The sequence below is a fragment of the Lacerta agilis genome, chromosome 1 (genome assembly GCF_009819535.1).
Source record: "Lacerta agilis isolate rLacAgi1 chromosome 1, rLacAgi1.pri, whole genome shotgun sequence".
NCBI lineage: Eukaryota > Metazoa > Chordata > Lepidosauria > Squamata > Lacertidae > Lacerta > Lacerta agilis.
This window is the reverse complement of record NC_046312.1, coordinates 123949754-123975917: the sequence shown is the minus strand read 5'-3', so window position 1 is coordinate 123975917 and position 26164 is coordinate 123949754. Positions and strand designations below refer to the sequence as shown.

The following is a 26164-nucleotide window of genomic DNA, read 5'->3' as shown; positions in this document are numbered from 1 at the left end:
CCAAAGTTGAAATTGTTAATTTGGGGTTCTCATCAGCTGTAGGCCATAATCATCACAATTACAACAAATAAAGCTTGACATATCTCGCTTTGCGTGTCATGAGTCTATCCCATATATTAGTTTCACCTTTTAAGTTGAATTACTGAAAGAAATTAACCTTTCCACGATATTCTAATTTTTCGAGTTTCACCTGTATTGCGTAGGCATTAAAGGTGGCGTTCTTCGAAAATTTGCGGACTAGGATCCAGCGTTTGGGAGATGCTCTCTCTCTCTCCTCTTCCCCTCTCCAGAGTGAATCTTCCTTTCCATGTTTGTTAGCCATGCTTTAGAGTGCTAGACATGTATCAGCACTAAAATGGTTAATGCCAACCGGGATTAACAAGGATCTGCAAAGCTACTAATAGCCCGGTCCTAGTTTGCAAGGGAACCACGGTTAACGTTAACCATCTTTTGCAAAATTGGACATGCAAAAGCAATTCTATGCCTGTCTCCTCAGAAGTGTGTTCCATGGGATTTACTCCCTGGTGTACAGGACTGAAGCCCAAACCATATGGTAACAAGAGAGGAAGAGGGAAAGAAATTACTCTGTAGCAGGTGGCAAGGTTGGGAAGCACTCGTCCCCAGGGATGACTCCCAGTTTGCAAATTGTTTGCTAATTCTGCTGCACTGAAAGAAAGAGTACGCCCAATATCACTAGGAGAAAGCACTTTTCTGAGGCATTCAGCTACAGTGGTGCCCCGCTAGACGAATGCCTCGCTAGACGAAAAACTCACTAGACGAAAGCATTCGTCTAGCGGAAAGCTGCCCCGCTAGACGAAAAAGTCTATGGGGCTGCCTCGCAAAACGAAAAATTTTCGTCTTTTTTTTTCTTTTCGTTTTGCGGAGCGCGGCTGTCATTGCCACTCCGCAAGACGAAAAACCCGCTAGACGAAAATTTTCGCAGAACGAATTATTTTCGTCTAGCGGGGCACCACTGTACTTCAGTACAAAAAGGGGCTTGCCACATGATTCACTGCTATCTAGATTAACAGAGAACTATAGGAAACTAAAAAGAAAACTTGTGGATTGTGTCCTTGGCGGGAGAAATGTAATATTAATTTGCTTTTCACGGCCCGCCCCCGCCGGCAACATAACAATTTAAAGTGCATCTGGAGTAAAAGATGCACATCTGCATAACAATCCAAAATCAGCCCATCCACCCACCTGCAGCCGCCTCAAAGTCTCTTGAAACATTCAGAATATTAAGCACATCGAGGAACAAGTTGTTCCTTCTGGCAAGGTAACATTGCTGCTCACACTGAGTTATTTTGTACACAGTCATGGCAAAGATTTTATCTAATGCATGGACAAAGAATTAGGAACATCTCGGCTCTTACAAAAGCTGGATAGTGTTTTTTTTTAACAAAATTAAGGTTAGCTCTTATACAACCTCCTGTTTACCTTGCAATTTTGCAGCAGGCGAATAAGATGTTCAAAGCAGTTGCTGTTAAGGAAAATCGCTTGCAGAACAGGCCTGTCTGTGCAGTCTAACATGGCGGTGATGGTATCTAAGGAGGTGAAAGTGAAAATCAAAGAGAAATACAGGATATAATTTGACATTTTGCTCTAGGGGGCTTAGTTTGGTCAGAATCAAGTACACACTTCCAGAATTAATGCTGAATACATTACGTCTGGTAAATAAGCCACCATAGTCACTAGAGGGCGGTGAAAATTTGTGTTCTGGGCTTTTTAGACTCATCTACCCCTGTACTCAAGGGACCCAGGTGGCTCTGTGGGTTAAACCACAGAGCCTAGGGCTTGCTGATCAGAAGGTCGGCGGTTCGAACCCCTGCGATGAAGTGAGCTCCCGTTGCTCGGTCCTAGCTCCTGCCCACCTAGCAGTTGGAAAGCACGTCATCAGAAGGTAAACGGCATTTCCGTGCTCTGCTCTGGTTCACCAGAAGCAGCTTTGTCATGCTGGCCACATGACCCATTAGCTGTACGTCAGCTCCCTCGGCCAGTAACGCAAGATGAGCACTGCAACCCCAGAGTCGGACACGACTGGACCTAATGGTCAGGGGTCCCTTTACCTTTTACCCCTGTACGATCTGAAACCAAAGGGGCACATTAGTTGCCGGATGTGAAATATATTAGCTACTACTAGGCTACCTAAGAAATGTAAGATGGAATGCAACGCCGTGCTAAGGAGATCATCGCGTCAGGACAAGCAATTCTGCTCGCCAGACAGAACAATCTCCCCTCCTCCTCCTGCCCGTTGTTCTGGGGTTCTCCCAACCCTCCCAAATAGATTTAGGGAGGGCATGAGGGACAGGGGTGGCAGGAGGTGACAGTCTCGTTGCTCTAGCACAGGCATGCCCAACCTGCGGCCCTCCAGATGTTTTGGCCTACAACTCCCATGATCCCTAGCTAACAGCACCAGTGGTCAGGGATGATGGGAATTGTAGTCCAAAACATCTGGAGGGCCGAAGGTTGGGCATGCCTGCTCTAGCAGGACTCATTGCACTGGCTTCCAAGAGTGCAAAAACCTAGCCCATTTACAGGTACACTTGGAAGTGTGGCAACAGCATGATTTTGTTCTTGCAGGTGAGGGGCGGCGGAGGAGGACACATTATTTTGTCCGCTTCTGGGGGAACTAGAATCATAAGAGTTGGAAGAGACCACAAGGGCCATCATCCAGTCCAACCCCCTGCCAAGCAGGAAACACCATCAAAGCATTCCTGACAGATGGCTGTCAAGCCTCCGCTTAAAGACCTCCAAAGGAGGAGACTCCACCACACTCCTTGGCAGCAAATTCCACTGAACAGACACATCTGAAATGGTTGTGTTTTTTTAGTTGACCATATTTTTTTTATACTTGCAATTGGCTTAACGCGAGCTCCCCTGGTATTACAAATATTGAAGAGCAGCACCGAAAATGCCTAAATAAATAAATACCACGCATACACAAACACTGGCCAGGTGAAACTGAAGACTATGAAACATGTGCTACCTTTTCCAGGAAACGCGCAGAGGAAACACAGGTGGGTCTATATATTCCCTCCCACCACTGTGGTGTTATGACTGAACCCCTTCCCCAATGAATCAGTGATAAAGTTAATTTCAGACTTTATCACTGATTCGTCGGGGAGAAGGTTCAGTGATAACGCCACCGCGGTGGAAGGGAATAGTAGGTTTTTGTGTGTGTGTTTTGCCAGTCTTTTTTGTTTCTGTTTAGAATCTACAGCACTTAGGAGGCAACTAAGTACGTATCTCGATTGTGTCAGCCTTCTGAAGCAGTTTTATTCTGGAAGCCATCGTTACGACACCAGCCACAAAAAGTGACCCAGCAGAAAAGGCACCAGGCCGCCTGGTCAGCGCTCCCTAAAGCGAGGATGGGGAATGTCGTTGAAACTCACAACTCACAACCAACTCAGATGGCACAGCCAATGGTCAAAGATGATTGGAGTCCAGTAACATCAGGAGCAGCGCAGATGTTGCCACCCCTAAAAGCAAATGGTTCCAGGGAGAAACCTCAACCCTGCCCCTGTTGGAGATTCATTCCCCGTGTGAAGTCATGGGATTGTTGTCTATCACATGACAGTGTTTTCATTCCACAGAGTGGGAAGTGACAAAAGACAGGATGTTTGTCTTATAGTGTTCCCTGAAGTGGGACTGTTGTCCTTTGTTCTTTCTCTTTGCTGTCTGATGATAGAGAGAGAGGGAGCGATGTTTCAGCGCTCCGTGTGTATTACATGTAAATAAAGTAGATTAGCCTACATGCTGAGTTGCTGTGGTCTGTTACGCAACTGCGCAAACCTCTGCAGATCTGTGAGTGTGCTGATGTCTTCTGGCATCAGTCGCAGTGATGTTCGGGCTGAAGAATGCTTAAGAAGCTCCCGAACGATCACCCAGGAAGGAGGGAACATGCGAGTCAGGCATGTGTCTCTGCCAGGGTCCTACTTGTGAGTAGGCTGCTTCCTGACAGCCCCCCCCCTTTCCCAACTCCCAAAGGGGCGTAATACTCACTCAGCATTTGAATCTGTAGCGCTATGAATCGGCTCTCCCACTGCCGGGACCTCCGCGAGTTCGGCAAAGCCGTGTGGTCCGAGTTGAGCAGCTTGAAGTAGTTCTCCAATATGGTGCTGGTTTCCACTTGCCGCTGATCGGAGCTGCTGGTCAGAAGGATGTGAACCACTTCCGTCAGGCACTTCAGCGTCAGCTCGGCCTTCCTGCTCACTTCGTCGGGGTCTCGGCTGTCCCACGCGTCACAGTCTGCCAGTACGCGCATCAAGACTTCCATGGTGGCAGGAGAGATGGCTTGGAGAGCGTTTCTCTAAAGTCAACAATGGAACTCTCTCAATACAAGGAGATTATATCAGCAAACCTTTAAACAAACGAACAAATAGCAAAAAAGAAAAACTACAGACAAACACCAAATTTGGTGCAGTGGTACCTTGGTCGTCAAACACCTTGGTTCTCAAACATCGAAAACCTGGAAGTAAGTGTTCCGGTTTTCGAGTGTTTTTCAGAAGCCGAACGTCCGATGTGGCTGTTGTTTCTGGGGCGCCTGCACCAATCAGAAGCTGTGCCTTCGTTTTCGAACATTTTGGAAGTCAAACAGACTTCCGGAATGGATTAAGTTTGGCGTTTTCGTTTTTGCTATTTATTTTGCGTTTTTGTTTTTGAGGCTTTTTCGGTTAATTTGTTTTTGTGACTGTGTGGAACCCAGTTCAGCTACTGATTGATTGATTGTGTGACTGCGGAAATGGATAAAGCCCCCCCCCCCCTGCAAACAATGACTATCATCAGTGCAGGTAAGAAGAAAAAATGTAATTTTTATTTTTATCATCAACAATACTGTCTTATTTATTTTATAGTACAGTACATTGATTATTGCTTTCATTTCATGGATCAATGGTCTCATTAGATAGTAAAATTCATGTTAAATTGCTGTTGTAGGGGTTGTTTTTAAAAGTCTGGAACGGATTAATCTGTTTTGCATTACTTTCTATGGGAAAGCGCGCCTCGGTTTTGGAACGCTTTGGTTTCGGAACGGACTTCTGGAACGGATTAAGTTTGAGAAGCAAGGTACCACTGTATATCGAATTATTTTTTAAAACCTTATCATTTTATCTGGACAAAGCTGATGAGTGATTTCTATGTGCAGAACCCAAAGGTCTTCTTTCCGCTTACAGAAGGTGTCATGGCAGGAGGATACTTCGCTATCATAGTTCCGTGCGAACTCTTAAGCATGTACAAAATAGTGCCATTGAGCATTTTCCTTCCGCTCCTGCCTATCTTGTCTCCACATATCTGTTTCTTGCTAAGATTTGAGGAGGCAGGAGGGGCTGCGACAACCATGCTGAAGTTCAAGGTCTTTCTGGCTTCATGGCTGCGTCCCTTGGTCAATAAGATGACGACAATATTTTGCCGGGATTCTCACCTGCCCACCAGCCACAATCGCTCCAAAGAGGTGCAGCAAACAACACTTCAGACTCTCTTTGAGATGCTCACTTTCTTGAAAACACTCTGAAAGAAGAGGACAAGTTGCAGGCATGTTAACTTCGAGCCAAAACAATTGTAGGCAAGTGGTCAAAGAATGTATCTCAAAAACAATTACTGTACAAATATGTAACTCCCATTTTTTCTTTTCATAATGAAGTCAACCCTGGAATCTGTAATCAACTCTGCCTTTTTTAAAGACATAAAAACAGTTGATTTAAAACAAGTTAAGCCCAATTAAAAAGGGACGCGGGTGGCGCTGTGGGTTAAACCACAGAGCCTAGGGCTTGCAGATAGGAAGGTCGGTGGTTCGAATCCCCACAACGGAGTGAGCTCCCATTGCTCGGTCCCAGCTCCTGCCCACCTAGCAGTTCGAAAGCACGTCAAAGTGCAAGTAGATAAATAGGTACTGCTCCAGCGGGAAGGTAAACGGCGTTTCCATGCGCTGCTCTGGTTCGCCAGAAGCGGCTTAGTCATGCTGGCCACATGAACCGGAAGCTGTACGCCGGCTCCCTCAGCCAGTAACGCAAGATGAGTGCTGCAACCCCAGAGTCAGACACGACTGGACCTAATGGTCAGGGGTCCCTTTACCTTTACCTTTACCTAAGCCCAATTAAAACTAAATTAAAACTGCGTTATCTGGGATCTCTTGGACCAGCTGCCTGGCTCAACGCCATCTTGACCAAAAGGCCTATAATCAATGTTTAGTTATAGTGGTAAAATTAAGCCACCGTTTCAGTTAAATCCACCTTTCCAAAGCGTCACATTTAACTATGTAGTAGTAAAGCATCCTTCAGAGAAACCTAGCAGAGCAGCTGGGATGGGGAAATTCATGCTTTTTTGCTTGACTTTTTAAGTTTTGTTCTCCCAGCATACAAACTGTGGCTCGTTTTAACTACACTTGGTTCCAAACCATGGTTTCAGAAGCTCGCTTGTTTAAACCAGCCCCAGTTAAGATTAAGCAGAGATTAAAAGGTACAAGGGGTCCTTGACTGTTAGGTCCAGTCACGGATGACTCTGGGGTTGCGGTTTTCATCTCGCTTTATTGGCCGAGGGAGCTGGCGTACAGCTTCTGGGTCATGTGGCCAGCAGGATTAAGCCGCTTCTGGTGAACCAGAGCAGCGCACGGAAACGCCGTTTACCTTCCTGCCGGAGTGGTACCTATTTATCTACTTGCACTTTGAGGTGCTTTCGAACTGCTAGGTGGGCAGGAGCAGGGACCGAGCAACGGGAGCTCACCCCCTCGTGGGGATTCGAACCACCAACCTTCTGATCGGCAAGCCCTAGGCTCTGTGGTTTAGACCACAGCACCACCCATGTCCCTACAGCGCCACAAAGTATGATTAATCAAAAGTAGAAGCAAAACTTCCAAACTCCTCTTAGACATGTTGGCGAAGGAGAGGAGAGAGACAACAGATGAACTGAGGAGGAGGTTAGGTGTGTTCACATCTCACTAAACCAGCCTTCCTCAACTTTGGCTCTTCAGATGCTAGATTAGCTAATGTTAAAGGATGACGCTGTGTTTAAGTCCAACAACATCTGGGGATCCCAAGTTGGAAAAGGATGCACTAAAACTATTATCTATGGTAGTGTTTGAATGACCCTTGTGTACATAAAATATTAAGAAATAAAGGAAAATTGGTACGCTAGTTTGGAAGAAAGTATTAGAAAGTATATTACTGGTAAATGTAAGGTAATAATTATAAGTACATTCAAAATCACAAATGTCAACTATATTGGGAAATGATGGGAAGTCTGTATTTATTTTACTTTAGTTTGTTGTTTTTCACTTTATTTTATGTAACATCATATGATTTTAGCTTAGTGGATACCTAAGCAAAATTAGAAGGTTAAATTAACATTTTGTTAAATTAATTTAAGAATATATTTTTTTGTATGTATGTGTATGTGTGAAGTTAAATTTGTAATGACATTAATGAATTTCAATAAAGAATTTTTTCCTCAAAAAAAAAAGTATGCACTAAAACACATCGAAACATAGTCATTGGTCCCTCTTCTCTATTTTGTCAATTTAAGAGCAGTGAGGAAGCACACTAAGATTCCCTGAACGCAGCCACGAGAAGATTGGAAACTTCTGCTTCCATCTCAGATTAACCACAGTTTAGTGTCACATTTAAACCTTGATCAGGGTTAGCGAAAACAAGGCAGCTTCGTAAACTATGGTTGGAAGTTGGCTTGTTTCCACTAACCACCGTCAAACCTACCTACATTTGTCCCAGTTCAGACTTTGTGACAAGTTGTAGTTAGCCTGAAACAGAAATGGACATTTCTGGACATCTCTTCCAGGCTGTGCCAGAGGAGAAAAGTGGAGATGAGGCAGGGAGCATGAAAGTCTGAGGCTCACCGCGGTTTGTTCACATAATGCTAAATCGTGGTTTAGTATTATGAGAAAATGCAGCCATTTAAAAGATGCTATTACCGTATTTTTCGCGCCATAGGACGCACCGGACCATAGGGCGCACCTCATTTTTAGAGGAGGAAACAAGGGAAAAAAAATTCTGGTTTTCCTCTTCTAACAGCCCTGGTTTTTTTAGGATCAGTAAAAAGTTTTGCAGCTTTTTTGCAAAGGGAAAAACCCTGTTTTTTTAGGAGCAGCTAAAATTTTTGCAGCTTTTTTTTGCAAAGGAGGAAAAGCAAAGCTCCTTTTGCAAAGGGGAAAAAGCAAAGAGGAAAAGCCCCATTTTTATGGGGTTCAACTCACATTTCTGCAGCTTCTAAAGGAAAGGAAGCCTTTTCTACAGTTTCCAGACAGATAATCTAATCAGCCAGTCACATGTCGCTGGGGAAACAAACAACCTCCCTCTGCAGCACATTCAACAATGGAGGGCGGGGCTGAAAGGGAGCCAGGACTCTTATCTCTCTCCTGATCTCTTGCTGATCAGCTGCTGAGCGGGGTCCTTTCAACACTTCCTTTTCTCTTTGTAAAAACATGATCCTCTTTTGGCCCCTGGGCAATTCAGCTCCAGGGACCACCATTCGCTCCATAAGACGCACATATATTTCCCCTTACTTTTTAGGAGGAAAAAAGTGTGTCTTATGGAGCGAAAAATACGGTAAGTGCACAGAGATTTCATATACCGACATAAGATCCAATAAAATTTTATGTAGCAAAAAAACTCTTAAACATTCACGGCGCCCAAAACACTAAAAAAAAACCTCCTATTGGCAAAAAACTAGGACGAGCCCAAAATCTTTCCCTTCCATTGAAAAATCATTATACTGTATTCTTTGCTCAAAACATACCTGGCAGAAAGGAATTACAAGTAGCCTAAGGAATTTTTCTCAGCAATAAACATTAACCTGGAAGCTGTTACCATAGCAATAACTTTACGCAGAAGAACGAGCTGCTGCCAAAGCCACAAAAGATTATTTTGTTTGAAATTAGCACCATAAAAATCTCTTGAGTAACGTCACCAACCAGCACTGTTAAAATGTCACCATTTTTAAATTAAGCGGGGGGTGGAGACGCCCAAGTCTTAAAACAAGCTGGCTATTGAAACAAAAACTACCTTTTGGAACTTAAAAAAAAAAAAACTTTTACGTAAGGGTAAATAGCTTAGGGGGAGCCACGTTAGCTGTAATTTCCAGAGTTTTTACAGTCAACCCCTGTTCCCAAGGAACTCTGAGAACGCTAGATTTCTGATCGGGGTCACCTAACAACCCATGCCATTCGCAAAAAACTAGTTCCCAGGATTCTTTGGAGGAAGATGTGACTGTACAAAGTGGTCTGAAACTGCCTGAATTGTGTAGGTGCAGGGTTTGTTTTTATTATTTAAATCGGATTTTAAAAATAAAATGCTTTTGTAGGAAAAATATTTCTAAAATAGCTTTCTATTTAAGTTACATTATAGTGCAAAGGCTATTCCTCAGGAAATAAGGATTTGTTTTAAGTTTTTCATGTGTGCTAAAACTCAGTCTAAGTCAGGGGTCAGCAAACTTTTTCAGCAGGGGGCCGGTCCACTGTCCCTCAGACCTTCTGGGGGGGGGGGCAGACTATATTTTGGGGGAAAAAATGAAACAATTCCTATGCCCCGCAAATAACCCAGAGATGCATTTTAAATAAAAGCACACATTCTACTCATGTAAAAACAGCAGGTAGGCCCCACAAATAATCCAGAGATGCATTTAAAATAAAAGGACACATTCTACTCATGTAAAAACACTCTGATTCCCGGACCGTCCGCGGGCCGGATTTAGAAGGCGATTGGGCCGCATCCGGCCCCCGGGCCTTAGTTTGGGGACCCCTGGTCTAAGTTGCTGGTTTTTTTTTTTTTTTTTAAAAAGTTAACATCAGTTAACAAACATGGATACATATGCTATAATGTTATTGTTTTAGTTAAATAAATTGTTATTAAGGAAATTATTGTTTTTCTCCTTCCAATAAAGTACAGCAGAAAAGTTGTTCAAATATAAAGTTAACTTATTAAACCTCACAATAATCTGATAATTATCAGTCTATGTATTTGTAATAGTATAACCAAATCAGTAATTTTTGATATAGTTGTAAAAACTACTCTGAAAATTTATTATTCCAAAAATGAAACCTTCCTCTGGTTGTAAATATTAAGATGATACCAGCAAGAACGAGTCTTTCTGTTAAAAAATGATTTCAGTGAAGTCTTACTAACTAGTGATTTAAATCATGATTTAAATCAATTTGATTTAAATCAAATCCACCCTGATTCAAACAAGTATTATTACCTCCTGTAAGCTTCCAAAGATGAGATCCCATGTGGGGTGTGATTGAGGGAGGGCAGTTATTGGGTTGGGATCAGCTTATTTTAATTACCTTCTTCTTTAATTACGTCTTCTTCTTTAATTATCTTCTTGAGGTCCTGGCATTTAACCTTTAACTTGTATTCTCAGCAGCAACCTTTGACTTGCATTAGGGTATACAGTAATGGAAAACCATAGAAATTTAATTTTTAGTTACGCCTGACCATGGTTTGTCTTGCTCCAGACAAACCAAGGTTTGTTCTTTGTTTACCTCTTGCAGTTGGTGAGGGTTGGGGACAGAGACAAAACATGAGCCTGGTTTCAGATACAGCACTAAGCCAAACCATGGCTTAGCCCTAGATAGCATGGCAACAGCAGGACTGGGGCAATTTGCACTAAGGCATGGTTTGGCTTGGATTTACAGTCGTAACTTGGATCCTGAACACCCTTGGTACTCAGACATTTTGGCTCCTGAACGCCGCAAACCTGGAAGTGAGTGTTCCCATTTGCAAACGTTCTTTGGAAACTGAACTTCCGACGGGACTTCTGCGGCTTCCGACTGGCTGCAGGACCTTCCTGCAGCCAATCGGAAGCCGCAGTTTGGTTTCCGAACGTTTTGCAAGTCGGGCGGACTTCTGGAACGGATTCCGTTTGATTTCCGAGGTACGACTGTACATGCAAACTGGGCCAGTGACTGGCTCAAGGTCACCAAGTGAGCTTCATGGCTAAGCTAGTATCTGAACCCGGCTCTTCCCAGTCCAAATGGGATATTGGCAAAATACACAAAAGCCAACCACAGGCATGCATGAAAATGGTCAGATTAAAATGTGCCAAAAAGCATTTGTTAAGAGCTTGCATTTAACTGCGCTTAATGTCCCGAAGCAGTTCTCAGCAATTATTTTGTATTCGTCACCTTGGGATTGGAAGTCTGCGGCAAGAAATCTTATCCCTTAAAAAAATCCGAAGCGAGCACTAGAAACGTTAAGACATCAAGGCAATGATACTTACGGTAAAAGAAAGGGACAAACTCCACTGTGAGGGAAGCTGGTTTGTACTTCTGCCTGCTTTTTTCAACATTGCTCAGAATTCGTCTATATGGGGTTTTTTAAAAAAAGGAGAAACCAAGAGGTAAGGTTTATTTGTAGGCGGGCACTGCAGTACACATTTTTTATTTGTTTTGAAGCATACGTTTCTTCAAATGCAATAAAATACGTATTCCATATTACATTTGCAGCACTTTAAAAATTACCGAGGTACTATTTTGGACTACCGTACTTTATTTCTAAGCAATGCACTTTTTAAATAAAACCAAAACCCAGCCCACAATTGACTTTTAAGGAAATGCAGCTTTAACACTACAAATTTGGTAAATTAAAACAATAGGATTTATTGATAGTTCAGCTACTCAAATTTTGACATACATGTAGAAGGCTACGTCTCGCATAACCAAGTTGGTAGGAACCTACATATACTGTGGCCATGTTTCTAAGTGATCATATCTCAGCTTAATAAGCCACAGAATGAACGAGTCTTTAGCCACAGTCCTTTTGTGGTGCAAACAATCGAATCAGGAAGTCTCAAGGGAACCACGGTTTCCTGTTTTGCCCAAACTGGGAAACAATGGCTCCTGCCAGCTTCCGAACACGCCAATATTTTGACCCACCGTCAAACTGTGGTTAAGTATCCTGGTCTTGTTCCAAATCTGGTAGACATGGTTTCCTGATTTAGACGACGTCCTGGCATCATCAAGTCTCATGCAAGGAGTGAAGCAGCTGCTCCCGAAAGCATATGAATGTGACAACTTATATTGGTCCAAGCTAGGCCAGTATTGGGAAAGGAGTACGACAAGGCTGTATACTGTCTCCCTGCTTATTTAACTTATATGCAGAATTCATCATGCGAAAGGCTGGGCTGGATGAATCCCAAACCGGAATTAAGATTGCCAGAAAAAATGTCAACAACCTCAGATATGCTGATGATACTACCTTGATGGCAGAAAGTGAGGAGGAATTAAAGAACCTTTTAATGAGGGTGAAAGAGGAGAGCGCAAAATATGGTCTGAAGCTCAACATCAAAAAAACTAAGATCATGGCCACTGGTCCCATCACCTCCTGGCAAATAGAAGGGGAAGACATGGAGGCAGTGAGAGATTTCACTTTCTTGGGTTCCATGATCACTGCAGATGGTGACAGCAGTCACGAAATTAGAAGACGCCTGCTTCTTGGGAGAAAAGCAATGACAAACCTAGACAGCATCTTGAAAAGCAGAGACATCACCTTGCCGACAAAGGTCCGTATAGTTAAAGCTATGGTTTTCCCAGTAGTAATGTATGGAAGTGAGAGCTGGACCATAAAGAAGGCTGATCGCCGAAGAATTGATGCTTTTGAATTATGGTGCTGGAGGAGACTCTTGAGAGTCCCATGGACTGCAAGAAGATCAAACCTATCCATTCTCAAAGAAATCAGCCCTGATTGCTCACTAGAAGGACAGATCCTGAAGTTGAGGCTCCAGTACTTTGGCCACCTCATGAGAAGAGAAGACTCCCTGGAAAAGACCCTGATGTTGGGAAAGATGGAGGGCACAAGGAGAAGGGGACGACAGAGGATGAGATGGTTGGACAGTGTTCTCGAAGCTACTAACATGAGTTTGGCCAAACTGCGAGAGGCAGTGAAGGCTAGGCGTGCCTGGCGTGCTCTGGTCCATGGGGTCACGAAGAGTCGGACACGACTGAACGACTGAACAACAACAACAACAGGCCAGTATGCTCCTTCATTGTACCACATAAGCATATGTTGTGCAGATGCCTGATTTAAAAAAAAAATGTTTTTACTGTATTTATATTCAGTGTTACTCGATTGCCACTTACCCAGCGATTCTTTGCCTCCAGTTTCGATAGGGGTCATACAGGCTTTCGCAAAAAGCCAGTGCGTGTCTTACAAACTCCTCTATGGGCGTCTGGTCAGCCACTTCTTTCTCCTTCGTTTTGCTCTTTAGCTGAAGAGACAGCAAAAAACACGGCGGTCACCGAAACACTTTCGGCACGACCCGTTTTGCACGCGCCGCGCCCCTGCCTGAAATGCCGGGCAGCTGTTGCCGGCCGATGTGTACAAATAATGAGCTAGAGGGATCAACAGCCAGACTCTGTGGAAAGCAGCTAGCTACCCGTGGTTCCCAGGAAACGAAATGAAACGTAGGGTTTTCAAAGAGAGCTGCGCAGAAATGAATGAAACACCACGTTCATCAGGCTCAGATGCACAAGGAAGAGTGGGGTTTAGGGATCGGGAGAGGGGACAGAATCACGCATGCGCTCCTACTGGGCCTTCTTTCCCCTAATACCCTTTCCATAGAGATGTGCGCCCAATGCCAAATGCACCGGCTTTTCTGTTGTTGTTACGTTTAACTGAAAGGGTTTTCGATTCTGCAGTGAAATCTAACCCCCCCTCCCCTTCCCAATCCCTACATAATTATCAGCATTGATTGGAGCAGTAAAACCGAAGCGCATGCAAAAATGGAAACGAAAGCTGCGATATTGCTTTTGTCTCGATTAAGGGATATTGAGGTTTTATCTCCCCTGTCCTCGCCTCTGCCTATAGGCCTCCCTACTGGCCAGTCCCAAGAAAATTAATAAATAATAATAATAATAATAACAACAACTTTTTATTTGTGGCCAACCCATCTGACAGGGTTACCAGGCGGCCATAATAATAAGAAAAAGAAGGGTAATAATGATTATGATTGTGTGTGTGTGTGTGTGTGTGTAGCCAGGATATGGCTACATACATATTATGGCTGCCTTCAGATTTAGCCTACAGCTTTCCAGGGTACATACCTCGGAGGATCAATTCTTTTCTCGCTGTCCCCCTTTGCTTAGAAGTTGCCACACAGTTCTAGTAAGAACCTGTCGCCCGATTTACGTCACTTGAGATTCTCAAAGCGAGTTTGGGAAGCATACCCAAGGTACACATGAGTTATACGACACTCACACAATTGTGAAAGCAGGCGAGGAAATTGGCAGGCCACGGGAGAGGAAAAACAGAAGCGGAACAATCCTGTAGCCTGCTCCCGACTTGAAATGTGGACTCACAGGCTTAAAGCATAAAGCTTAACTGGGACTAAGGTCCGAAAACTCAACGGGGTGCCTCAAATTCTGGAGTTCCGTTCGTGAAACAGACTTCCACATGCACAACAGAACTCTCCCCATTCTCTCTTGCCATGTACCATACTTTTCTGTGTATAAGACAAGTTTTTTTTTTTTTTTACTCTAAAATAATGTTCAAAATTGGGGCTCGTCTTATACACGGATAGTGCAGAGGGGGGACGGGCGATTGATTGCAGCCGCGAGCAGGAAGTTGTCAGCGTCCACTGGGCTGGTGATCGGTGGCAGCGGCAAGGGGTGCTTTGGATTGGCTGCTGCTATGCCCATTGGGTTGGTGATTGGTGGCTGCGGCAAGGGCTGCTTTGGATTGGCTGCTGCTACGCCCATTGGGTTGGTGACTGGTGGCTGCGGCAAGGGCTGCTTTGGATTAGCTGCTGCTACGTCCATTGGGTTGGTGATTGGTGGCTGCGGCAAGGGCTGCTTTGGATTGGCTGCGGCTACGCCCATTGGGTTGGTGATTGGTGGCTGTGGCAAGGGCTGCTTTGGATTGGCTGCTGCTACGCCCATTGGGTTGGTGATTGGTGGCTGTGGCAAGGGCTGCTTTGGATTGGCTGCTGCTACGCCCATTGGGTTGGTGATTGGTGGCTGCGGCAAGGGTTGCTTTGGATTGGCTGCTGCTACGCCCATTGGGTTGGTGATTGGTGGCTGTGGCAAGGGCTGCTTTGGATTAGCTGCTGCTACGCCCATTGGGTTGGTGATTGGTGGCTGCGGCAAGGGCTGCTTTGGATTGGCTGTTGCTACGTCCATTGGGTTGATGACTGGTGGCTGTGGCAAGGGCTGCTTTGGATTGGCTGCTGCTACGCCCATTGGGTAGGTGATTGGTGGCTGCGGCAAGGGCTGCTTTGGATTGGCTGTTGCTACGTCCATTGGGTTGATGACTGGTGGCTGTGGCAAGGGCTGCTTTGGATTGGCTGCTGCTACGCCCATTGGGTAGGTGATTGGTGGCTGCGGCAAGGGCTGCTGTGGACTGGCTTCACTGTGGCAATTTTGCATGCGCTTGCCGGCTGCTGGTGGCGAGCAGGCAGACGTGTTGTGGCTTTTGTGACACGTACCATTGGCAGCGTTTGTCAGTCTGGTGATTGATTTTTGGCATTCCACCCCCAAAAAAGCTCAACAACTCTGGGAGCCCCATTTTCTTAAATTGGAGTCCCCCAAATAGGGGGTATCTTATACATGGGAGTGTCTTATACACAGAAAAATACGGTATGTGCCTTCAAAATCTGCTCTAGAGGATTGGGGGACCCAATCTGGGAATGCGCTGAGCATTGCATGAGCGCAAGTTCAGATGTGCAGTGTTGGATGCAACCCAAAGGATCTTACTCATGAGGAAACATGCATACAACGGCACTGTATGCTGCACATTCAAACCATACTTAAGATTTCATTCAAGGTTTCCTCAATGTTTCCTAAAACTGTAGGCCGAGTTCCTTTCTCACACAAGGCAAAAAAAAAACCCCAGAAATTTGATTGCCGAAGGATTACCAACCGACAAGACACACAATTAAAGGGCGCACATGTGAACCCATCTCTGCGTCCAGCACATGCTTCACCTTTCAGCAACTTCCTGCAGTGGAGCTACAAGGCTGACTTGTTCAAATGGGCCTGAGGCCCAAAAAGCAAATTTGAAATGCGGCGCGAGAGCTCCTGTAATTGTTTTATTTTTAGAAGACGTGTAAACCACTCGCATTATAAAATATCAGAGTGGTGTGCAGAAAGCCAAAAGTAAGTACAAAGCGCATGATAAAAATTATACAGTTAAAATAGCAGTAAGGGAAAATTGCCTCGGAGCCACACACACACACAGTATAATTTTCTCTGTTTATTTCCCCCCACAGTTCTTACACCAAACTGCTTGTTAAATTTGGGAGTGACCAGAGGGAGCTTAAAAAAAAAAAAAGTTTGTGAATTCCGGGAATCCCCTTCTGCACAAGAAACCTGCAAAATGGACTAGAGGCCAGCTGATGAAAGTCAATTATTATAAGTTATTCCTACATTAAAAAATAACAATAATATTTGACTGTCAGCAAGCTGTGATGAGTTGTTGTTTTTTTAGCGACGGGAATCCTACCATATTAAATATTTAAAATTAACGGGGGGGGGAGCGGGTTACAGATAAAACTGACCACTATTTATTTGGCAAGTAGTATACCGTCTATGAGAGCAAGTTGTTACTCAAGGAATCTTCAGTTCGAATCTCGCCCATGCCACGAACTCACCTTAGGAAAGTCACTCTCTCTTGGTCTCAGCCCCATTGTCAAATATGGGAATAATAACACTGACCTGCTGCTTTATTTATGAGGATCAAGGTAGTTCGCTTAAAACATTCTGAACCAAAAACAAAAACTTCTAAAATATCTAAAATTATCAGATGCTTTAGACTGAAGGGAAGGCAACTTTCTCTTTCTGCATGGCTAGGGGGCAGGGTTAAAAGTTGCTGGTGGGCAGAACCAGAATCGAGACCGCTCTGCTTCAATTTTCACCATGGCCACCCCAAGTTCCCAATTGTACACAGCCCTACTGAGTTCAATGGGTATACTCTTTTAAAAAAAGGGTACGGAGGATTTTTTAATTTTAATTTTTAGTACAAAATACCTATACAGTGGTACCTCTGGTTGCGAACGGGATCCGTTCCGGAGCCCCGTTCGCAACCTGAAAGGTCCACAACCTGAAGCGCTGAATCTGTGCATGCACGAAGTGCCAAACCTGGAAGTAACCCGTTCCGGTACTTCTGGATTCGGCGCATTCATAACCCGTTCCGAACGCAACCCCCAGCGAACGCAACCCGAGGTATGACTGTATAACTACTCTCGTAGAAACTAAGTGAAAGTAATTCCTTTCTGACTTTAGTGTTGTGAAATGTTAAGTGTGTCTACTGCAGTGTGTAGGTGCATCGCACGAACGCTTCTTCCGGGGCCGGAAAGGGGTCCGTTTAACCTCTGGTTTGCTAGTAAAACTAAATGACTGTGCCACGACATGATGCAAAAATGAATTACCGTGTCACGAAACGATGCATGTCTAAAAAGTGTGTCACCGACACGAAACATTTGGAAAGCTCTGCGGTAGGGTCTCCATGTGATGTTGAGATAGCAAACCTTTCGCCACCTTATAAATTACCCTCTAAATTTATTTTCAGGCATTCCTTTGCCATTACAGTACAGCTACAAAAATAAAAAGCAATCAAGAATTCACACAGAACTTACTATAAAACTCATTTCTACCTCACCGCCATCAGGTGAGCCTGCTCTAACCAGTCAACTAAATCTGAACTCCAGTGGTAGAATTAATTTTGTCGCTCCAAATGGAACGCCTGGGTGGCAGCTTGGAAATTAAGAGATGAATTATGTTGCAGGGGACAGGACACATGGCCAAGTCAAGTGTTGGTGAGTTTCTGACCAGAAAGCAATTTAAGCAAATTACACATTCACCTACCTGCTGAATATACAGTGTAGTCATTGTAATGACATGGTTAATATAAGAACAGGTGCCAATCTCCTCCACATTAGCCAAATTTCTGAAAGGGAAATAGTAAGGCATGAGTGGCAAGACATGGTAAAAACTGTCTAATATGATTTAACGCTCAGCAAAAGAATGGTATATCACAATTTCCCAAAACAATCTGCACCGTGTTATAGAATCATAGAGTTGGAAGAGACCACAAGGGCCATCCAGTCCAACCCCCTGCCAATCAGGAAACACCATCAAAGCATTCCTAACCGATGGCTGTCAAGCCTCCGCTTAAAGACCTCCAAAGAAGGAGACTCCACCACACTCCTTGGTAGCAAATTCCACTGCCGAACAGCTCTTACTGTCAGGAAGTTCTTCCTAATGTTTAGGTGGAATCTTCTTTCTTGTAGTTTGAATCCATTGCTCCATGTCTGCTTCTCTGGAGCAGCAGAAAACAACCTTTCTCCCTCCTCTATATGACATCCTTTTATATATTTGAACATGGCTATCATATCACCCCTTAACCTTCTCTTCTCCAGGCTAAACATACCCAGCTCCCTAAGCCGTTCCTCATAAGGCATCGTTTCCAGGCCTTTGACCATTTTGGTTACCCTCCTCTGGACATGTTCCAGCTTGTCAGTATCCTTCCTGAACTGTGGTGCCCAGAACTGGACACAGTATTCCAGGTGAATAAAAATACAGAATAATCTCACATTAAGAAGCTATCTTTAAACATGGAAATTATAGCTAGTCAAAGCCGCTTGATGGCAAACTGTATCATTAATGGAATTGAAACCCCCCTTTCCATCACCAAATAGCATCAAAATGGGTCACAGCAGCACCGCATGTAGATGTAGACCATCAACAATTTTTGGTGTGTGTTTTACAACTTTTTGTATGTTTTAGAACGTTTGTGAGGGTCACCTGAGCTGCAGAAGAGAGCCAAGTGAGGTATCTGGAACCAAACTGGATTAGGCTAGAATCAGAAGTAGGGAAGAATCACAGAGTTGGATGGAACCCAGAGAGTCATCTAGTCCAACCCCGTGCAATGCAGGAATCAAAACTAAAGCATCCATCCAAACCCTGATTTAAAACCTCTGAGGAAGGAGAGTCCACAAACTCACGAGGGAGACCATTCTGATGCCAAACAGCTCTTATTGCCAGAAAGTTCTTCCCGGTGCTTAGTCAGAATCTCCTTTCTCAAAACTTGAATCCATTGCTTTGGGTTCTACCCTCCAGAGCAGGAGAAAACAAGCTTGCAGAGCCGAGGGCCTTCTGGCGGTTCCGTCGCTGCGAGAAACCAAGTTATAGGGAACCAGGCAGAGGGCCTTCTCGGTAGTGGCACCCGCCCTGTGGAACGCCCTCCCACCAGATGTCAAAAGAGAAAAACAACTACCAGACTTTTAGAAGACATCTGAAGGCAGCCCTGTTCAGGGAAGCTTTTAATGTTTAATAGATTATTGCATTTTAACATTCTGTTGGAAGCTGGCCAGAGTGGCTGGGGAAACCCAGCCAGATGGGAAAGGAATGAATGAATGAATGAATGAATGAATGAATGAATGAATAAATAAATAAATTATTATTATTATTATTATTATTATTATTATTATTATTATTATATTTTCTTCTTCTTCTTCTTCTTCTTCTTCTTCTTCTTCTTCCATGTGGCTTGAGATATTTGAAGATGGCTATCATATCTCAGCCTGCTCTTTACCAGGCTAAATTTTGTTTCACATCAGATGTCCTGCCCATACACAGGTCACAGCAACCTCTAATTCTGTAGAACGGGCCCTGTTCCGTGTCAGAGCTGGGGAACCTTTTTCCCAGGCTGAGGGCCACATTTCCTTCTAGACAAACTTCTGGGGGGCCACAGAACAATGCTGGGTGGGGGACAGAGGCAAATCTTATACCCTTGTTCTGCAGGGCAGTTTCTACAAATGCTCACACAGCCCTCCCTATACTTAACCCAGGCAAACAAAAGGCATTGTCAGAGCCCCAAGGACACATTCCAGCTGGGTAAAAATGCCAAAGGAGGGTAGGGGCCGGTGAGGGGGTGTGGCTAAAGAGGGGGCGTGGCCTGGGGAGAAACCTTAGGTTTGGAGGGCCTGGGGTTCCTCGTCCCTGCTTCTGAGGATGAATGAGCTGTGGCAATGGAGCATCGGGTGGGGGCAGTGAATCGAGAAGGTTAAAAAGTGAAGGTATGGGGCAGGGGGCTTAAACAAGAGAAGAGAAGAAGAGTTTTGGATTTGATATCCCACTTTATCACTACCCAAAGGAGTCCCAAAGCGGCTAACATTCTCCTTTCCCTTCCTCCCCCACAACAAACACTCTGTGAGGTGAGTGGGGCTGAGAGACTTCAAAGAAGTGTGACTAGCCCAAGGTCACCCTGCAGCTGCATGTGGAGGAGCGGAGACGCGAACCCGGTTCACCAGATTACGAGTCTGCCGCTCTTAACCACTACACCACACTGGCTCTCAGAGAGAGTTGGGAATTGGTAAAATAACAAACAGGGAGTGGGAAGTACTGGTGATATCTCCCCATAAACACTCCACGCCCCGCGGCCTGTTTCTGAAAAGTCAACTAGGTTTTTTTCTCTTTATAATAAATAAAAAAAATATACCGGCAAAGAATAATGAAGAATTTGACCAGGAGAAGCGACAAGGCCTGCTGTGGTTCTTCCAATCCTTCTGACAATTTCTGGACACACTGCAGCAGCTGGAGCCTCAAGACCTGAAGGATGTTATCAGGAAGCAGCGATATTCCCGGGGGGACGTCATCCACCCTAAAAATAAAGCCAAGAGCTTTAAAAAAAAAAACTAACAAAAAAAAAACCAGGGCAAGGAGCAATAATCACTAATGTACTGTATTTTTCCACATATAAGACTAGGTTTTTTCCCTAAAAAATAATGTCCAAAATTTGGGGGCATCTTATACACGAGGGCCATCTCCCCCCCCCATTTTCTTAAATCGGAGTCCCCCAAAATAGGGGTCGTCTTATACATGTGGGCGTCTTATAGCCAGAAAAACACGGTATTTTATGCACGTAACATCTTTTACTGCACTTGACAATACAAAGGTATCCAGACATTTAACTGCCAGAGGGCCAATAAATTGTAACGATGCCAATAAATTACATAAGATTGACTCTTGCACTTTAATCTTATAATTAACATTTTAAATAAATATTTGACTTTAAATAAAAAAAAGCCTTCGCTCTGGCACAGGACGATTATGAGATCATAAGCAGGTGTGCAGGCTGCCGGGGCTCACTAAATGCCAAACTGTTGATTCAGAAGCAGCGCAAAGCGTAACAGGTTAATCCACATGAAATTAAGCACTTTTCAATTCCATTGGTTTCAACGGGAGACAGTGCAGCCTATGCTTACTTCTCTTGTAGAATTCAAATATTTAATTTAAGGCGCATCGCAACGGATACTAACCCTATACACTAACTGGAAGGGACAGAAGTCTAATAAGATATAAACGTTTCCAGAAGTAATTACAGTTGTAAAAATCAAATTTGCGGCTGCCAACTATAAAAGTTGCCAAAAACTAGTCACTTCTCTGTGGATTTCGATTCCAGAAAAGCATGTCAATTTCCGAGTCAACTTACAGTAGGCAAACCTGCATTTCTCTGCTAATACACTAGACACCGCAATTAGAAGGGCGAGGGTTTGGCATATTCAAATTCCTTTCGCAACTGAAAAAATGCTCCCCTGCAGGAAGGCAAACAAGACTTTTTTAACCAGCTGGCAAGGGTTCATCCTTTCAATTGTAAGTAGAACAAGATGCCATCACTGCGTTGGGAAACACAAAGCAGCAGAATGGATTAATCTTTCATGTTCTCCTGAGCACAGCTGTCAAGAGATCTATTATACCGCAGAGGGCTCAATCTTGCCTGCCCCCCCCCCCCAAGCAGAGGCTGCAGAAACAGCCACAAACTGACATGCTAAACATCCTGGTCTGAAACATGTTTTTTTTAGAAAAAGCATCTGGTTGTTTCAAGAGAATTTGCTTCCTTGAAACGTGTTCAGGACTGGGGTGTGTTAAGAGTGCTAGGAGAAAGGATTGGCGGGTGAGAAGGCTACGCGAAAGCAAAGCCTGCAAACCACAGGGCAAGTGCGTGCAATTGGTTGCATCCTGCATTCGGTCTGCGAGCCACAAATGATCCAATGGATGGCTGCTGCCCCACATTTATTATACAGTGGTACCTTGGTTCTCAAACGCCTTGGTACTCAAACAACTTGGAACCCAAACACTGCAAACCCAGAAGTAAGTGTTCCGGTTTGCAAACCTTTTCCCGAAGCCAAACGTGCTCTGGTTTGAGCGTTACGCTTCTGATTTGAGTGCCGCACTTCCATTTTTGAGTGTTATGCTGAGGTCTGTCTGTTTTTGCTATTTATTTTGCGTTTTTGTGGCTCTTTTTTGTGACTGTGTGGAACCCAGTTCAGCTACTGATTGATTGATTGATTGATTGATTGTGTGACTGCAGTACACTGTTTATTGCTTTCATTTTATGGATCAATGGTCTCGTTAGATGGTAAAATTCATGTTGATTTGCTGTTTTGGGGATTGTTTTTAAAAGTCTGGAACGGATTGATCCATTTTGCATTACTTTCTATGGGAAAGCGCACCTTGGTTTTGGAATGCTTTGGTTTTGGAACAGACTTGTGGAACGGATTAAGTTTGAAAACCAAGGTACCACTGTACAAAAGAAAATAAGAAGAAGAAAACCAACAGGAAACTACTAGATTTCTAAGTAGTGAGCTATAATCTTCCTACCGCCAATGCTTTGTCAGCATTAGAATCATAGAGTTGGAAGAGTTGGAAGAGACCACAAGGGCCATCCAGTCCAACCCCCTGCCAAGCAGGAAATACTGTATATTCTGGCGTATAAGACTACATTTTAATCCAGGAAAATCTTCTTAAAAGTCGGGGGTCGTTTTATACGCTGAGTGGAGAATCTGCAGTCAAGTATATCTGAAACTCTGTATTTTAACTGGAAAAGTTGGGGGTCGTCTTATACGCCCAGTCGTCTTATACGCCGGAAAATACGGTATTCTAAGAGACGGCATTCTTCCTATGCAATCTGGTTATTACAGACAGCAAAAAAAAATGGTAATCTGAAACACAATGTATAGAAGATATAATGGGATGCAATTTGCTATTTGATGCCAGCTATCCAATACTCTATACACTCTCGCCTTGTCTTTAGCTGCCTAGATATCTTCCCTTGTTCATCCGCTACAATCAAAGTCCAGTCCTCTATCCCGATTTTCTTTTTAGGTCGCAAGTTTAATCCCGCCGTTAATCTCAGAGGAAAACAGCGGATTTTATACTGAGCACTCGGTAACAGCACTGGAGAGTAATGGTGATGGAAGCTACTGTTCATGAATTCATGTTCTCTTAAAAAAAAATACTATTAGTTAAGAAGGGGGGAAACACACAATCCATTTAATCTTCTTTTTTTTTTAAGGTATTCACAATCCGCTAAGCATCCTAGTCCACTGTCATTGTCTACTGGTAATGTTTCTCATCCTCTGAATCTCAGGAATCGATGATGGGTTTGCATAAAACCACAACCTCCTGTGACAAATGCAGCCATGGGTTTGCAGCCTGCCAGGTATTTCACAACCCCTATGGTTTGGTGTGGGTGTTTGGGTTCAGTCTCAGGTAAGCAGAAATATGTCTAAAGCAGGGGTAGGCAACCTAAGGCCCGGAGGCTAGATGCGACCCAACTGCCTTCTCAATCCAGCCCGCGGACGGCCCGGGAATCAGTGTGTTTTTACATGAGTAGAATGTGTCCTTTTATTTAAAATGCATCTCTGGGTTATTTGTGGAGCATAGGAATTCGTTCATTTCCCCCAAAAAAATCTAGTCCGGCCCACCACATGGTCGGAGGGACGGTGAACTGGCCTATGGCTGGAAAAGGTTGCTGACCCCTGGTCTACAATCTCTGCCGCTGTTGCTGTTCAACAGGTTTAATCAATCAAAAGGTAGATTCAATGGTCATCATTGAAAGCAAACCAAGGCCAGGATCTTAAGCATCCTTCCTAGGGAGTAAACCCCACTAGACATGGTGGGAACTGACTTCTGAGTAAATGTGTCAATGACTATGCTGCTAAAAATCACATACTGAGGTCATTTCCTGGTTCAATACTGAGGCCATTTCCTGGTTCACCGCAAACAAGAATGTTTACCTGGCTCTGTAATTTGGCAGTTCAAAGCCCATTTTTAAAGAACGAACACCAGGACAATCCAGAAATACCAGTGTGGAATAAGTGGGGTGGGGGTTGAAGAATCTTCACACGTAAATACAGGGCTTATTCACACTGCAAATTTACTTTGGGTTACTGCTGATTCTCCTTTGATTTAACCAGCAGCTGACCTGAGAAAACCTAGGATTCCACTGGAAGATAATCACACAGTTCAGCCGCCTTTGAGAGCAGACTGCAAAATGTAAAAGTTTGTAGAATCAGAGGCCATGATTGGGATGGTATATAAAGGCAGAGGCGGGACACGGGTGGTGCTGTGGGTTAAACCACAGAGCCTAGGGCTTGCCGATCAGAAGGTCGGCGGTTCGAATCCCTGCGACGGGGTGAGCTCCCGTTGCTCGGTCCCAGCTCCTGCCAACCTAGCAATTCGAAAGCACATCAAAGTGCAAGTAGATAAATAGGTACCGCTCCGGCGGAAAGGTAAACGGCGTTTCCGTGCGCTGCTCTGGTTCGCCAGAAGCGGCTTAGTCATGCTGGCCACATGCTGGTCACCGGCTCCCTCGGCCAGTAACGCGAGATGAGCGCTGCAACCCCAGAGTCGGACACGACTGGACCTAATGGTCAGGGGTCCCTTTACCTTCACCTTTATAAAGGCAGAAGGAGCCCAAATGAGCACCCGGGAGCAGGAATTTGGCAGAACTTCAAGCCGTGGTTTCTGAAGCTGGCTTTTTAACTAACCTGAATTTGTTAATAAACCACCCTCGTTAGTTCACCCAACGTGTAGAGATTCCATGTAGAGATTCCATAAGAACAGCCTTCTGTCCGCTCATTCCTACTTTTTGCTTCCTGAAACGTATCAAATTTGTGACCGACAAGAGGAAACAGAGCCCAACTCTTCCTCCCTGCCATGTGGGGAGAGGGGGAAAGCATGAAGGCCCATGGCTTACTCAAGCTCATTCCAGCTTGTGTATGTCACACAAACCCACGGTTTACTATATCATATGAATGCAGCCACTAAGTTTGCATTGCAATTCTGTAGAGCAAAATGTCTGCACACAGCAGAAAAGTTCCAAAGGGATGACATATATCAACAACACAAGATACTTATTAAATCAGCCATATTGCTATTAGGCATCAACACAAAGGACTATTATTTCTACATACCTAGTGGGCAGCTTTTCAAAATCCACATCCAGAAACTGTTCGTAACTAGAAACAAAACTGTCCAACCAGAGCTTCAAGTAGTCTGGGTCCTTCTGTGAAGGCAAACAGATTTAAAAAGTTAATTTTTCTTTTGAAAGCATTTGCAAATGTGTGCGTCCAATGCTGTCCCATTCCTGCCCTCCAAAGTTTCCTGCCATAATCATGTGTTTATTGGCGTTGAGGCCACTTTAAACTTCCCAGAATAAAACTCTGCTTCCTGACACTGCTGCCCTGACGCTGAGATATTCCCTAACAAGACCGAGCACTGCCAAGAGATTCCACTTCCCAAAACACTCAAAAATAATAAAATAAAACATAATACGACACCAGCAACTTCATACAACTTTTTAATAACCATATTGAATAAATTGGGAAGAAGACAAGGACATTGACCTGTTGGGTCCCCAAGACGGGCTATGAGATGATGATGATGATGATGATAATTTTAGTATTGATACTAATAATTTTAGTATTGATTTATTGTATTATTTATACCTCACCCATCTGGCTGGGTTTCTCCAGCCACTATGAGATGGAATGGACGGGCTTACCGTGGTAGAACAAATGCAAGCTTAAAAGGACAGAAGGTCAATCTGTCTTTTCTTCAGTTGACAACAGATCTCAGGAAGCAGGGCTGCAAAAGACCTATCAACAAGAAACCTCAAAGCTGCTGCCAGCATCAGTGCAGAGCTACAGTAGGTGGACCAAGTGTCTGACTCTGCAGAAGCAGCTTCTTGTCTTTAACATATCCTTAGATGTTATATCTTAGCTAGAAGGTATAAGAAAGAACATCTTTCTGGGAGAAGGCAGAAGGGTGGGGGAGGCAGAAGGCAGAAGGGTGGGGGAGAGCAGAAGGGTGGGGAGCAAATGAGCAGAGCCGACTTAGAGGAGGAGGAGGAGGAGGAGGAGGAGGAGGAGAAGAAGAAGA

The 26164-nt window shown here is 44.2% G+C and overlaps 1 protein-coding gene across 1 annotated transcript in view; it reads right to left on the bottom strand.

Moving 5' to 3' along the window:
- NBEAL1 (neurobeachin like 1) overlaps window positions 1-25300 on the bottom strand; it is a 109040-nt gene extending 83740 nt beyond the window's left edge. The window contains 8 exon segments of the mRNA XM_033169829.1: window positions 1441-1547; window positions 4006-4312; window positions 5423-5508; window positions 11227-11309; window positions 13085-13212; window positions 17804-17885; window positions 20439-20600; window positions 25198-25300. Of these exon segments, the coding sequence (XP_033025720.1) occupies window positions 1441-1547; window positions 4006-4312; window positions 5423-5508; window positions 11227-11309; window positions 13085-13212; window positions 17804-17827 (735 nt within the window). The 5' untranslated portion in view covers window positions 17828-17885; window positions 20439-20600; window positions 25198-25300.
- Window positions 25301-26164: the final 864 nt, after the last annotated feature.